Raw genomic sequence first — 14,289 nt, 5'->3', positions numbered from 1 at the left:
CCTGTCCTTAAGTTGGTTAAAATAATCTAAATTCAGTGATTCATCCAATTACTGTTTCTCATGTGATGTTTTTAAAATATCCTTGTGAAGTTAGAAGACACTGTGGCATAATCTCCAAAGTTCACATTGTAGGTCTAAAATTTTCATTTCTTAAGAAAAATGAGGAAATCAAAGACCCCAGTGAGGTTTTTTACTGGCTCAGAGGTGCCCAAGCCCCGGAGAAGGCAGCCCTAATGACTAGCAGGAAGACAAAGGGTAAAACTCAAGTTAACAAAAGTTAAATTTTAATTGTGAATTTACATCAGATAAAAGCAAAAATTTTGTCTTTCTCATAATAGATTGATCAAGAAGAATGCACAGAAATCAAACTGCAGTGACAGAGTTCTTCCTCATGGGATTGACCAGCTCCTTCCAGCTCCAAATTCTCTTCTTCTTGCTATTTCTCTGTGTTTATCTTGTCACGCTTCTGGGGAACCTGGGAATGGTCATTCTCATTTGCCTGGATACTCGACTCCACATCCCCATGTACTTTTTGCTCAGCCACTTGTCCTTTGTGGATGCCTGCTCCTCTTCGGTCATCAGTCCTAAGATGTTGTCCGACATCTTTGTGGAGAGAAAAGTGGCCTCCTTCCTAGGTTGTGCTGTCCAGCTTTGCTTATTCGGCTAGTTCGTAGTGACAGAATGTTTCCTCCTGGCCTCCATGGCATACAATAGATATGTTGCCATCTGTAAGCCTTTGCTGTATACTCTCATTATGTCCCAGACGGTCTGTGTGCTACTAGTAATAGGGCCTTATGGTGTAGCCCTTATAAGCACCACAGTACATATAACTTTTGCCTTTCTCCTGCCCTACTGTGGTCCAAATCTCATCAATCACTTTTTCTGTGATCTTCTTCCTGTTTTATCAGTGGCATGTGCAGATACACAGGCGAATAAACTTTTGCTTTTCATTTGGACTGGGATCCTGGGTGTATTCAGTGGTATCATCATCTTGGTGTCCTACATCTACATTGTCATGACTATCCTGAAAATCCACTCTGCTGATGGGAGGCGCAAAGCCTTCTCCACCTGCTCTTCACACCTGACAGCTGTCTCTATCCTTTATGGGACTCTCTTCTTTATCTATGTGTGTCCGAGCACCAGCTCTTCTCAGGATATCAATAAGGTTGTGTCATTATTTTACACCACTGTTATCCCTATGTTAAACCCGTTCATCTATAGCCTGAGATATAAGGAAGTCAAAGAAGCATTCATCAGGACATTCGAAAAGCAATTTTGCTACAGCTTGCAAGATAAAATGTTATAGATATAAATATTATTAGATAACAGTTATCCTATTTCAGATTTTCCTTTCAATCACAAGAAGATCAGATCTTTACACTGAGATGTATAGATTATAGAATGTTCAACTTTAGCAAAGCTATGAGGATTTGTGACCAAAAATAACAGACTCTGTTAAGCTCTGAAACAATAAAACTTAGTAAGCAATGAAATTCATACTTCAGCTATGGTTTACAGGTAGCCAAGTCCCTAAATTATCTCCTATAATAGGATAATTCATAATGTGTGGTGGTTTGAGTAAGAATGACCCTCATAGACTAATGTGTTTGAATATTTGGCCCATATGTAATAGCACTATTAGGAAGTGTGGCCTTGTTAGAGTGGGTGTGGCTTTGTTGGAGGAAATATGTTACTGTGGAGTTGAGCTTGGAGGTCTCACTTGCTCAAGCAAAGCCTAGTGTGGCAGTCTCATTCTCCTGCCTGTAGATAAAGACATAGAACTCTCAGCTCCTACTCCAGCACCATTTCTGCCTGAATGCTAACATTCTTCTTGCCATAACGATGATATACTAAACCTCTGAAACGATAAACAAGCCCCAGTTGCATGTTTTACTTAGTCAGAGTTGCCATGGTTATGGTCTCTCTTCACTGAACTAAGACAAAATGCTTAATGTTGAATCTGTTCAAACAGCTATAAAGAGTTTGATCAGGTAGTAAGCAAACAACTCTTTTTACAAGTATTTTCATACGTGGAGTAGATATTGGACAAAGACATTGTATACACACTGTAGTCTCTATTTGTACTATACTGGTAGCTTTGGAGATTGAGGCAATATACATTTGCATTTGTAGACCTAAGATAAAAAAATGCATGAACTTTTAATATAGTAATAACTAATATGTTGTCCATTAGTACAATTGTGAATATTATTTCATTTCTGGATACATTTTAATTTGTTTATAACAATGATTTTGACTTCTATGAAGCAATATGATCCCCCAAAACATTACTAAATGATTTTATATTTTGAGATTATAATATAATCACATCGTTTCTCCTCCCTTTCTTCCTCCCAAACACCCATGTTCCCCCTCCTTGTTCAGATTCTTTAATTGTTGCTGTATACATAAACACAGCATGTTCAATCTGTATAATGTGACTTGCGTATGCTTATACATTTTCAGTACTGATCATTTGGTATTAGAGAACCAGCTGATGTGGTTTTCCCTGGGAAAGACTATGTCTCCCACTCTTCGCAGAGAAGTCCTTAGTTTCCTATAGTTCTTTGTTAGGGTAGAAGCCTTGTGAGCTTTCCCACAACCACACTGTTACTGTTTTGGAAAACTGACATTTTTGCTGTATTTGATCATGTATGTTTTCTACTAAAAATGCCTGTTCACATTGACTGAACCTTAAACTGATTTATCACAGAATATAGGGTTTTGAAGGTTTGCATAGAGAATTATTTTAGTAAACTCAAAACTGTACATTCTTTCTTAGTTCTTTCAACATGCTAATAAATATTTCCAGTATATGGTAAGTTCTACAACCCAGGTCTAGCATTCTCAAGACCTTGGGAGTTAGATCAGAAAGAGAATGTCTTTTGCTTTTGGTCTCTGGGAGAATATAGGAGCAATAATTCAGTTTTCAGCAATAAGAGAATGTTGTAAGAGACCACTTGTTTGTTCCTGGATGCTCAACCCCAAACTAATCACACAGAGACCATATTATTTACAATACTGTTTGGTCAATAGCTTAAGCATATTTCTAGCTAACTCACATCTTAAATTAACCCATCTCCTTTAATCTGTGTATCACCATGAGGCTGTGGTTTACCAAGTAAAGTTTCAGTATCTGTCTCTAGAGGGGCTACATGGCTTCTCTCTGACTCCACCTTCTTTCTCTTAGCATTCAGTTTAGTTTTCCCCTCCTAGCTCTATTCTGCCTGTGCAGGCCCAAGACATTCCTTTATTAACAAATAGTATTCACAGCATGCAGTGGGGAATCCCACATAAAAAGAACACAAATAAACAAAGAACAAATAAACTGCCCCAAGTGTTCTCTAGTTCTCTTCCTTAGCTCCTAGTTGTTTGTTTGTTTTTGAGATTGTCTTTTAATCACATTTCTCTGTTTCTTTTCTTTTCCTTCTAATCCTCCGGTATATCCTTCCAAACTCCCCTTCAAATTCATGGACTCTGATCATCAATTGTTATTAAATGCACATATGTATTTATGCAAACATATATATTCCCAAATGTAACCTGTTGAGTCCATATAATCTGACTTGTGTGTATGTTTTGGGGGGTAATCCTGTGGTATGAGACATCCAATTAGTTTGTTATTTCCTGGGAAAGGCCACCTCTTCTGCTTCCTGCTTTTCTTAGTTGCATATGTTATTTGTGAAGGTCACAAATATCCAAATTAACAAAATTAGAAAGAAAAGGGGGGATATAGCAACAACACTGAGAAAATCTGGAGAATCATCAGGTCATACTTCAAACACCTGTACTCCACAAAACTGTAAATTTAAAAGAAAAGGACAGTTTTCTGGATAGGTACCACATACCAAAAATAAAATCAAGACCAGATAAACAATTTAAATAGACCTATAAACCCTAAAAAAATAGAAGCAGTCATTAAAAGTCTCTCAACCTAAAAAAAAAACCCAGGACCAGAGCAGAATTCTACCAAAATTTCAAACAAAAGCTAATACCAATACTCCTCAACTTGTTCCACACAATAAAAACAGAAAGAACATTGCCAAATACCTTTCATGAGGCTACAGTTACCCTGATAACCAAGCCACACAAAGATGCAACAAAGAAAAAGAACTACAGAGCAATCTTCCTAATGAACATTTATGATAAAATACTGGCAAACCAAATCCAAGGATACATCAAAACAAAAAACAATCATCCACCATGATCAAGTAGGCTTCATTCCAAAGATGCAGGCTTGGTTCAACATATAGAAATATGTTAGTGTAATCCACCATGTAAAAAAACTGTAGGGGAAAAAATATGATTATCTCATTAGATGCTGAAAAAAACCTTTGACAAAATCCAACATCCATTCTTGGTAAAGGTCTTGGAGAGATCAAGGATAAAAGGAACATATCTAAATATAAAAAAAGTGATAAACAGTCCTCTAACAACAAACATCACATTAAATGGAGAGAAACTCAAAGCAATTCCACTAAAATCAGGAGCAAGACAAGGCTATAAACTCTCTCCATATATGTTCAACCCTAACCCTAACCATATCTTTAATCCCAGCACTCAGGAGGTAGAAGCAGGCAGATCTATGTGAGTTTGAAGCCAGCCTGGTCTAAAGTGGGAGTTCCAGGACAGGCTCTAGGGCTACTGAGAAACCCTGTCTCAAAAAACCAAATAAATAAATAAATAAATAAATAAATAAAGATTAAGAAGATACAAATTAGAAAGGAAGAACTCAAAAAAAATCACTATTTACAGATGATACGATAATATGCATAAATGACCCCAAAAATTCTACTCGGGAACTCCTACAGCTGATAAACACCTTCAGTAATGTGGTGAAATACAAGTTTAACTTGAAATGGTCAATAACCTTCCTATGTAAAAATGATAAATGGGCTGAGAAAGAAATCAGAGAAATATCACCCTTTAAAATAGGCACAAATATAAAATATCTTGGGGTAACTCTAATCAAACAAGTGAAATACCTGTATGACGATAACTTTAAGTCTTTGAAGAAAGAAATTGAAGAAGATATCAGAAAACGGAAAGATCTCTTATGCTCTTGGATAGGTGTGATCAGCAAAATAAAAATGACAATCTTACCAAGAGCAATCTATAGATTCAGTGCAATCCCTATCAAAATCTCAACACGATTCTTCACAACCTTGAAAGAACAATACTCAACTTCATATGGAAATACAAAAAAGCCAGAATAGCCAAAACAATCTTGTACAATAAAAGACATCACCATCCCTGACTTCAACCTCTACTATAGTAATAAAAAAATACAGAGCTATAGTAATAAAAAAACAGCTTAGTATTGGCATAAAAACAGACACATGGATCAATGGTATCAGACTGAACATTTTGACGTTAATACGTACTTCTATGAACACATGATTTTTGACAAGGAAGCCAAAATTGCACAGTGGAAAAAAGAAATCATCTTCAGCTAATGGTGCTGGCACAACTGGAGGTCACGTAATAAAAGATTACAAATAGATCCATATCTATCACCATGCACAAACTCAAGTCCAAGTGGATCAAAGACCTCAACATGAATCCAGTTACAGTGAATTTGATAGAAGAGAAAGTGGGAAGTAGCCTTGAACTCATTGGCACAGGAGTTATTTGCTAAAGATAACACTAGTTGCATAGAAACTGAGAGCAACAATAAATGGGACTTCCTGAAGCTGGAAAGCTTGTGTAAAGCAAAAGACAGTAAATGAGACAAAAAGGCAGCCTACAGAATGGGAAAAGTTCTTCTGCATCCCCATATCTGAGAGATGGCTGATCTCCAAAATATCATGCTTTGTTGAAACCATGGGAGTTCTGCCCCTTTCTGAGCAATTAAAGAGAAGGGGCGAATTGAGAGGGTTACTGAGGGGAAAAGGGGGGTAGTGGGAAAAGAAGAAGGAGGGGAGGCTGCAGTTAGGATATAAAATCTGGGCTTAGAAAGAATCTGGTCATATACTCCAATAAACAAAACTAGAAAAACACAGCGGTAGACCATCCTAAGGTGAAAGGGTGCACGCGAACTGAGCCTAGAAGAAGTAGAGAGAACGATAGAACTGGGATCCATATAGCTGAGCAAAGCTCTAAATTTCTGTCAATCCATTCTTGATAAAATAATCAGTGTAATGTGTGTTAATCAGCTAAATATATCATCAGTTAAATGTGTGTTCTTTCAATATTTCTCTAAATTCTCCACAAATGTATGTATGTGAGTTTTACTCTTTTGGAAAATCTAATAAGTACAGCAATATGATTTGCAATTTGATTTTTTTTATGTTACTGGAAAAATATAAAATTGTTCTATGTCATTCATCTTTTAAACTGTACAATATTTATAAAAATTAATGATCTTTCCTTATAGTGCTGGGTATTTGAGTTATTTTCTCCTAGTCTTGTTTTTCTACACATACTATTGCAATACATATAATTGTATGCACTGGCATTTATGTATAAGGGATAGAGATATCTAAAAGAGTCTTCTGAAGATAAACCCATGTAAAATTATCATTTCCAATAGAAACTACCAAAAGTCTTTATGGGTTAGGATTGGATCATCAGCAACACCAGTTAAGTATATAGTCAAACAGGGAACTCATCAATCATTAATTTAAAAAAAAATCTTGTAATGTTTCATGTGAGTTGGAACCTACTGCATTGATCAATTAATTATTCTTCCTTAGTTGATTGAAATATAAAATAAGATTAAACTTCTTTCACATATTTGGTAATTTATGCTCTCATTGATGTTCATTGTTAACTCATTTATTTTTCAAATTAACTACTTTTAACCTTTGATTTATCAATGTAAAACTCTTTTACACATTATAAATATGATTCATGATGGAACATACATAAAAACGTCTTTGCCTTTATTGTATTTAATTTTACATGCATTGATCAACTATTTCTAACATTTCTCATGTCTATATTAAGAAATATTCATATATTCAAATAATATTCATCTAAGTTATTTTCTAGTATAAATTTACATATCTCTTCTCAATATACTTCTATGATTTAACTGGAACTGTCACATCAAAAAGGCTGGGTATAAAAGTACTTAGAAGAATCTTGACTTTTGAGGAGGGCATTCTCTGTGTACCCTTGGCTATCCTGAAACTAGCTCTGTAGACCAGACTGGCCTCAAACTCAGAGATCTGCCTCCCCTCTCTCCTGAATGTTGGGATTAAAGGTCTTTGCCACCACCACCTGGCATGACTTCACTTTTCAAACGAACTACAAACTGCATTACCAGGCTCCTTATGTGGCCTCTAATTCCCATTCCAGGTGTCTTTAACATAAATATTGCACCATCATCTTAAGTCTGACACAAAAGAATTCTATCTTAAGCACCCATTAGGAAGTGTTTCCTCTCCAATGTTCTCCTGAATGCATCTTTCACCTCTTTGTTCCTCAAGCTGTAGATCAGGGGATTCAACATGGAGATCACGACAGTATAAAATAGGGAGATAACTTTATTGATATCCAAGGAAGAACTTGCGTTAGGTCGAACATAGATGAAGAAAAGAGTCCCATAAAGAATGGAGACAGCTGCTAAGTGAGAAGAACACATAGAGAAGGCTTTCTGTCTTCCATCAGCAGTCTTGATCTTTAAGATAGCCCCCAGGATGCAGATGTAGGAGATCAGGATGATCAGACCACTAGGAACCCCTATCATTCCAGCAAGGACAAAAAGCACTACCTTGTTAATCAACGTGTCAGCACATGCTAAGGAAAGCAGAGGGGAAACATCACAGAAGAAATGGTTGATGGTATTTAGACCACAGAATGGTAAGCAAAATGTCAAGGTTGTATGAGTTGTGATGTTTATAGTAGCTAGGACATAAGATCCTATGACAAACTGCACACAGACCCTCTGGGACATAATGAGTGTATACAGCAAGGGCTTACAGATGGCTGTATACCGATCATATGCCATGATGGCCAGGAGAAAACAATCAGTTGTCACAAAGAGACCAAAGAACCACATTTGTGCGGCACAGCCCACAAAAGAGATGGCTTTGTTCTCTGCAAAGATGTCGCACAGCATCTTCGGGGCTATGGAAGAAGAGGAGCACACATCTACAAAGGACAGGTGGCTGAGAAAAAAGTACATAGGTGTGTGCAGCCTGGGGTCCACCCATATGAGATTGATCATGCCCAGGTTACCCCCTAGGGTGACAATATAAACAAAGAGAAAGATGATGAAGAGGACAATCTTCTGATGGAAGTTATCTGTGATGCCAAGGAAGAGAAACTCGGTCACTGCAGTCTGATTCTTTTCTTCCATTGGTCAGTTGGGATCTATCAAAAGAATAAGAATGATGCCTTATCAAGTTCAGTCAAGTGATATTTGAAATCAATGTCAACTTGTGCTCAATAGGTCTACTACAGACTACTCAGCAACTCTGTTGAACTGTAAGGATAGATCTAGGCAGTCATGCAAAAAACCTATGCAACTTCAGTATCTTACTCTTGAGCTCTTTGGATTCTCCACTCCTTTCTCTTCAAGAGTTGCCCAGCATGTGATGCAAAGCTCACTCACATTATAAAATTGTGTTATACTTACTTTTTAATTTTTAACTTACTATGTGAACTGTATTACTTAATTATAATCACTAAGTTATAACAATTTTTAATTTAATGTTCTTACATTAAGTATTCTGTAACAGATGATTGGAAATATTATTTAACTGAGAAATAATGAACATTCTTAACCTTTATGTCTGTGTAGTTGTGCAAATAACTTTCAAAACCTTGGAGATAGCTTACTCTTGATCTATTTGGACTCTGTAACTATTCCCATCAAATTGTCTTTTATATTTATGTAATCTAATATATATATTTATATGATCTAAAATCCTTCAGGTTATAAAATAATATTTTAAATGGTAATCAAATTACTATGTTTAGAAGTAAAGTTACAATAGATCATGGTCATGAAGTTCTTCGCTTAAAAGTATAAATTATAGTTCCTGGCAGAAATAATTCTAAAAGCAGCATTATAAAATAGAAGAAATCGAGGAAGGAATGGGGTGGTAGAAATGTCTCCTGACTGCATAATTATACCTAAAGAATGTGATATCACCAAAGGACATAAGAGTCACGCCTCTAACATCAACAAATCTGATAAATGTTGGCAAAAACTTGTAATGAAAACTGTATGGGAAAGGAAGGGTCTACTGAATTAAAACAAAAGATTTCATGTGATTTGCATTATCTTATATAAATTCTTTAGTACAAATATGAGATTTAATATATGGGATATACAGAGACCCACAGCCAAACATCAGACTGACCTTGGGAAATCCTGCTGAAGAGAGAAAGGATTGTAAAAGCCAGAGAGGTCAAGGATATCACAAGAAAACTCATAGAAACAACTAAGCTGGGGTCATAGGCACGCGCAGAGTCTGAATCAATAACTAGGGAGCTTGCATGGAACCAACCTATACCCTATACACATATGTGACATTGTGTAGTTTGGTCTATTTGTGGGACTCCTAACAGTGGGAGGAGGAGCTTTCCCTGATGGTATTCCTTGTACTGGCCTCTACCAGCCTTAACACAAGGGGAGGTGCTTAGTCTTATTGCAACTTAATATGCTATGTTTTGTTGATACTTATGGGAGGCCTGCTCTTTCTTAGCAGAAACAGAAGAGTGGATTGGTGAGTGGGTGGAGGGGAGGTGGTGGGAAGGAATGGGAAGAAAGGAAGGAGGGGAAACTGGGGTAGGGATAAAAAAATAAATAAATGTATTTTTTTTAAATATTGAGGCAAATCAATTCAGAAAAGTTGACACAAAGCAGTAGTTTAATTGATGTGAACAAAATGCAGAACCTGCAGGAGGATTTATGAATTGAAACCCAAGCCATGAGAGGAACCAATGCCAGACACTGCCTGCAAGACCAGGAATCAGAATTTGGATAGCCCAGAGATGAAGGATAGAACCAAACACAATTGGAAAAAAGTTAAGGCAATGAATGTATTCTTAATGATATGCTATACTCATAGAACAGAGCCTAGCATAATCATTATTAGAGAGGCTTCATCCATTAGCTGATGGGAGACACGCAGAGACCCATAGCCAGACATTATGTGAACCTCAGAGAATCCTGAAGAAGGGACCTAGGAAAGAATGTAGGAACCAGAGGAGTCAAGCACACCAAAAGAAAACAATCCACAGACTCTACTAACCAAGGCCCTTAGGGGCTTAGAAAGAATCAACTGACAATCAGGGTGCCTGTATGAGTTTGACCTACACCCTCTGTGTATATGCTATGGTTGTGTAGTTTTGTGTTTCTGTGGGACAAAAAACAGTGGGAGTGAGGGCTGTCACTTACTCTTTTGCGTGCTTTTGGGACCCTTTTCCTCCTACTAGCTTGCCTCATCCAGAATTAATATGAGTGGAAGTGCCTAATTGTATTATAACTTGACATCCGATGTTTGGTTGATATCCCTGGGAGGCCTGCCCTTTTCTGAAGGAAAGGAGGAGTGGGGATGGGGAGAAGGGGATGAAGGGGTTGGGAGGGAAGAAGGAGGGGAAGCTGTGGTCAGGATAAAATATATGAGAGAAGAATAAATTTAAAAAATCTTTATTTAAAAAAAAATCAAAGTTCTAACTGAACCTGGTGTTTCCCCTCAGAATTTCAAGCACATCCTATAGTCCAAATGCAGTGTACTCACATCTTCAAAGATGTCCTTTCTGCATCTTCTTTAGTTGCTTCAAAGGCCATTATTGTTTTCTAAAACACAGGAAAAAAATTTAACAGCTTTCATAGCGTTAACTCTTCTGAGATGGATGGCTTTATAGGCAGTTGGCAAAAAAGATGAACTTCCTATCCTGATGGACCTAGACACAACGGGAGAAAAATTGACCTGATCATTGGCTCTCTTGCTTCACAAAATAAGGGACCTGATACTGAAATCTTAAAATTATTCAGAAGCAGGTCTCCAAAGAACCTAAGCCTCAGGGGATTACCCCTGAAGGGACAAAATCAACTAGATATCAACATCTTGGACGAGTACAATTTGTTTGAGTGCATCTTTTCTCAAAGAGAATAGTCCTAATGAAACTGTGTGAGAGTGGGGTGTGTGTGTGTGTGTGTGTGTGTGCATGAACATTCCTTCCTGTGACTCTCATTGTCAAAACTTCCCTCTTTCCTTTTACTTGTAATTATTCTAAAGTAGAATATGTAAATTAAGCAAAGCTGCTGTATCATGACATTTCACCCATGCATTTGAGTTTCTTTGATTCCACACTGAGACTAGTATTGTTAAATGTTATTTATATGCTAAACACTAATAAATTCAAGTCACATAATTTTCAAATGAAAACATGACATCAAATAAAAAAGGGGAGAAACTTTCATTTGCCAAATCATTATTATTATTTTGATTGTAGAAGTATATTCATAATGTACTATGTTGTGAGATGAGGTAGAATGCCTCAATTCATGTATATTTGGGAAATTGACCTCTGGGTATAAACATCTTAATTTCATATCAAGATTTTATATGTTTGCATTAAACGCCTATCTTCTCACTTTTGTTGAAATAATTTCTTTCATACAAGATATTTGGTCACCATTTTTACTCCCTCCTTTCTTCCTAGATGTTTCCCTACTTTCCATCCTCCAACATCAAGTCTTCTTCTTTCTCTTTAGAAAATAAATAGGCAAATAAAGAAAAAGAATGAAACAAAACAAAAGACAAGAATGGGAAACAAAATCGCACATACGCACAAAAATATGAAATAGAAAAGCTTAATATATGGAGGAAAACAGTAAGATAAAGAATATGACCAGACAGAGAAATATGAGTCAAAAAATTGCCCCCAAAATATCACTGAGTTTTTGCTTTAGCCTTCTACTGCTGGGCATAGAGCCTCCCTTAAGTGCAATTTGTATTTCCAATGATATACCATTGGAAAAAACTACTAATTTTTCATTAGCAAGTTCATGTCAGCTGGAGACAGCTTGTTGATTAAGAAAGGGAGTTAACAATCTATTTTTTGCTCTCAGAGTTGGGACACCATCTGCCTTGGACTTGTCCATACTTGTGTATGTTGTCACAGTCTCTGCGAGTTCATATGTGCATCAGTGCTATTATGTCCAGAAGATGTGGCTTCCTTGGTGCTACCCATCCCCTCCAGCTTTTACAATCTTTCTACATCCTCTTCCACATTGACCCCTGAGCCCTGGGGGGGGAAGGGGTTTGATAGCTACATCTCATTAAATACTGAGTGTTCCAAAGTCTCTGACTCTCTAAACATTGTCCAGTTGTGGATCTCTGTGTTAGTTCCCATCTCCTGAAGGAGAAAACTTTTCTGATGATAGCTGAGCAAGACACTGATTATGTATCTAGAAAATTGATATCCTAGTCATTTTATTGCTACATTACTCTAAAGAGCAATAGTATTTTGTTTCCCACTAGGTCCATGCATATCTAGTTTGAGATTTTTGGTTACTCAAGAAGTGTTGGGGATGGGTTCCAGCTAATGGAGTGGGCCTTAAATCTAACCAGATAGTGGTTGGTTATAACCATGACACCTGTGTCACTACTTATGCTGGAAGGCCACTGTGGTAGATTGAATGGTTTGGTGTATACCTTGCTCCTCTGGGTACACGCTCTGTGCTCTGGCACCCAGTTGGCGAGCTTCGGGCAAGGGGGCTGGAGGTTAAAATACACAGACACACACAGACAGAGAGACAGCGACACGGGTCATCCCTGAATTCCCCAAGACTACCCCCTTTATTGTGTTCAGGGGCAGATTATACAGAGATAGCCACGCCCCAGCCAAACCCACCAGAAACCACTCTCCTGCCATCAGGAACTCCTGAAGGTCTCGTGCTCAGAGCAGCTGTAGGCACTCAGATCAGGGGATTACAAGAAATTCAGGATCTGGGGTCTCACTGCTCCTAACATTCTGCCACCATGAACACTAATCAGCAGTGATGAACGCTCTAGTTAGACACCAGCTCAACTTTTCTGTGTGCAATGAGTTACATAGCAATAGGTATTGACTATAAGCTTGTGGGTAGCAATTAGTAGCCACAGCAATAGCCTGAGTTGTTACATGTGGTGCCATTGGTCAACACTTCCATTAGATACAGTTCATTCCTGGCAATGGAAGCTTCACTTGGTGGGGGAAAAATGTCTATTTAAGGCTTTGTCTTTTCTGTTATTTAGTGATTCTTTCATATAAGTATAGTTTTTAAGAAGCTACTCCTTTAGTAGGTTTCCATACGACCCCCTCAAATAGACATTAGTGTTAGTTGTCCCTCCATAAATACCCTTCCTTACCAGCCTCTTCCTTCACCCTCTTCATTTAATCTTACCATTTAACTATATATTTTATTTCCCTTTCCTAAGGAGATCTTCCCCTGGCCCCTACTCCCTTACTTTATACAAAACGTTTATAGTTATATATGCTATACCATGTTGTACTAATAGAAGACACAGCCAATAACCCACATGTAAGAAAATGCATGACATTTTTGTCATTTTTAAACTAGGTTGAATTTAGAAAAATCTTAGGATAATTATTTTTCTAGTTACATCTGTTTACCTGGGATTTTCACAACAGCCTCAAAAAAAACTTCCTCAGTATAAATCTATAAATCTAAACAAGTCAGTGAAAGACCTGTATAATAAAAATTTTAAGACATTTAGAAAGAAATTCAAGAAGATATTAGAATTTGAAAAGATCTCCCATGATAATAGGTTAATATAGTGGAAATTTTCTCTGCTCCCCTCCCTTCCTCTCACTTCTCCTTCAACCCTCTCCCCTGGTCCCCATGCTCCCAATTTACTCAGGAGATCTTATCTTTTTCTGATTCCCATGTAGATTAGATCCATGTATGTGTCTCTTGATGTCTAGGTTCTCTGGGATTGTGAATTGTAGGATAGTTTTCTTTACTTTATGTCTAAAAGACACTTATGAGTTAGTAATATGTTATTTGTTTTCTGGGTCTGGGCTACCTCACTCAATATGACGTTTTCTAGATCCATCCATTTGCCTCCAAATTTCAAGATCTCATTATTTTTCTGCTGTGTAGTACTCCATTGTATAAATGCACCACATTTTCCTTATCCATGAACATTGATGCCAAAATACTCAATAATATAAAATTGATTTTATTTCCTTCTTTCAGATTTATACCCACTAGCAATATTGCTGGATTCATGCTATCCTATTTTCATTTCTATAGCCTCTATGCTACTTTCTATAAGGAATGTACTGAATTTACCTGGCTACTATATAATTTATTCATAA

General features: G+C 37.1%; 2 protein-coding genes across 2 annotated transcripts; one reads left to right on the top strand and one right to left on the bottom strand.

Annotated features, from left to right (window-relative positions):
- The first annotated feature begins 352 nt into the window (after positions 1-352).
- LOC126495979 (olfactory receptor 1002-like) lies at positions 353-1,306 on the top strand. The gene is given in 1 exon segment (XM_050133576.1): positions 353-1,306. A coding segment is annotated over 1 exon segment (954 nt).
- A 6,054-nt stretch (positions 1,307-7,360) lies between these two features.
- LOC126495978 (olfactory receptor 998-like) lies at positions 7,361-8,305 on the bottom strand. The gene has a single exon (XM_050133575.1). The coding sequence runs from the start codon at positions 8,303-8,305 to the stop codon at positions 7,361-7,363; it is 945 nt and encodes a 314-aa protein (XP_049989532.1).
- Between the last annotated feature and the right edge of the window lie 5,984 nt (positions 8,306-14,289).

The sequence above is a fragment of the Alexandromys fortis genome, unplaced genomic scaffold, assembly GCF_014885135.2.
Source record: "Alexandromys fortis isolate MF-2015 unplaced genomic scaffold, M_Fortis_MF-2015_v1.1 scaffold_735, whole genome shotgun sequence".
Classification (NCBI taxonomy): domain Eukaryota; kingdom Metazoa; phylum Chordata; class Mammalia; order Rodentia; family Cricetidae; genus Alexandromys; species Alexandromys fortis.
This window is presented reverse-complemented; position numbering and strand designations above follow the sequence as displayed.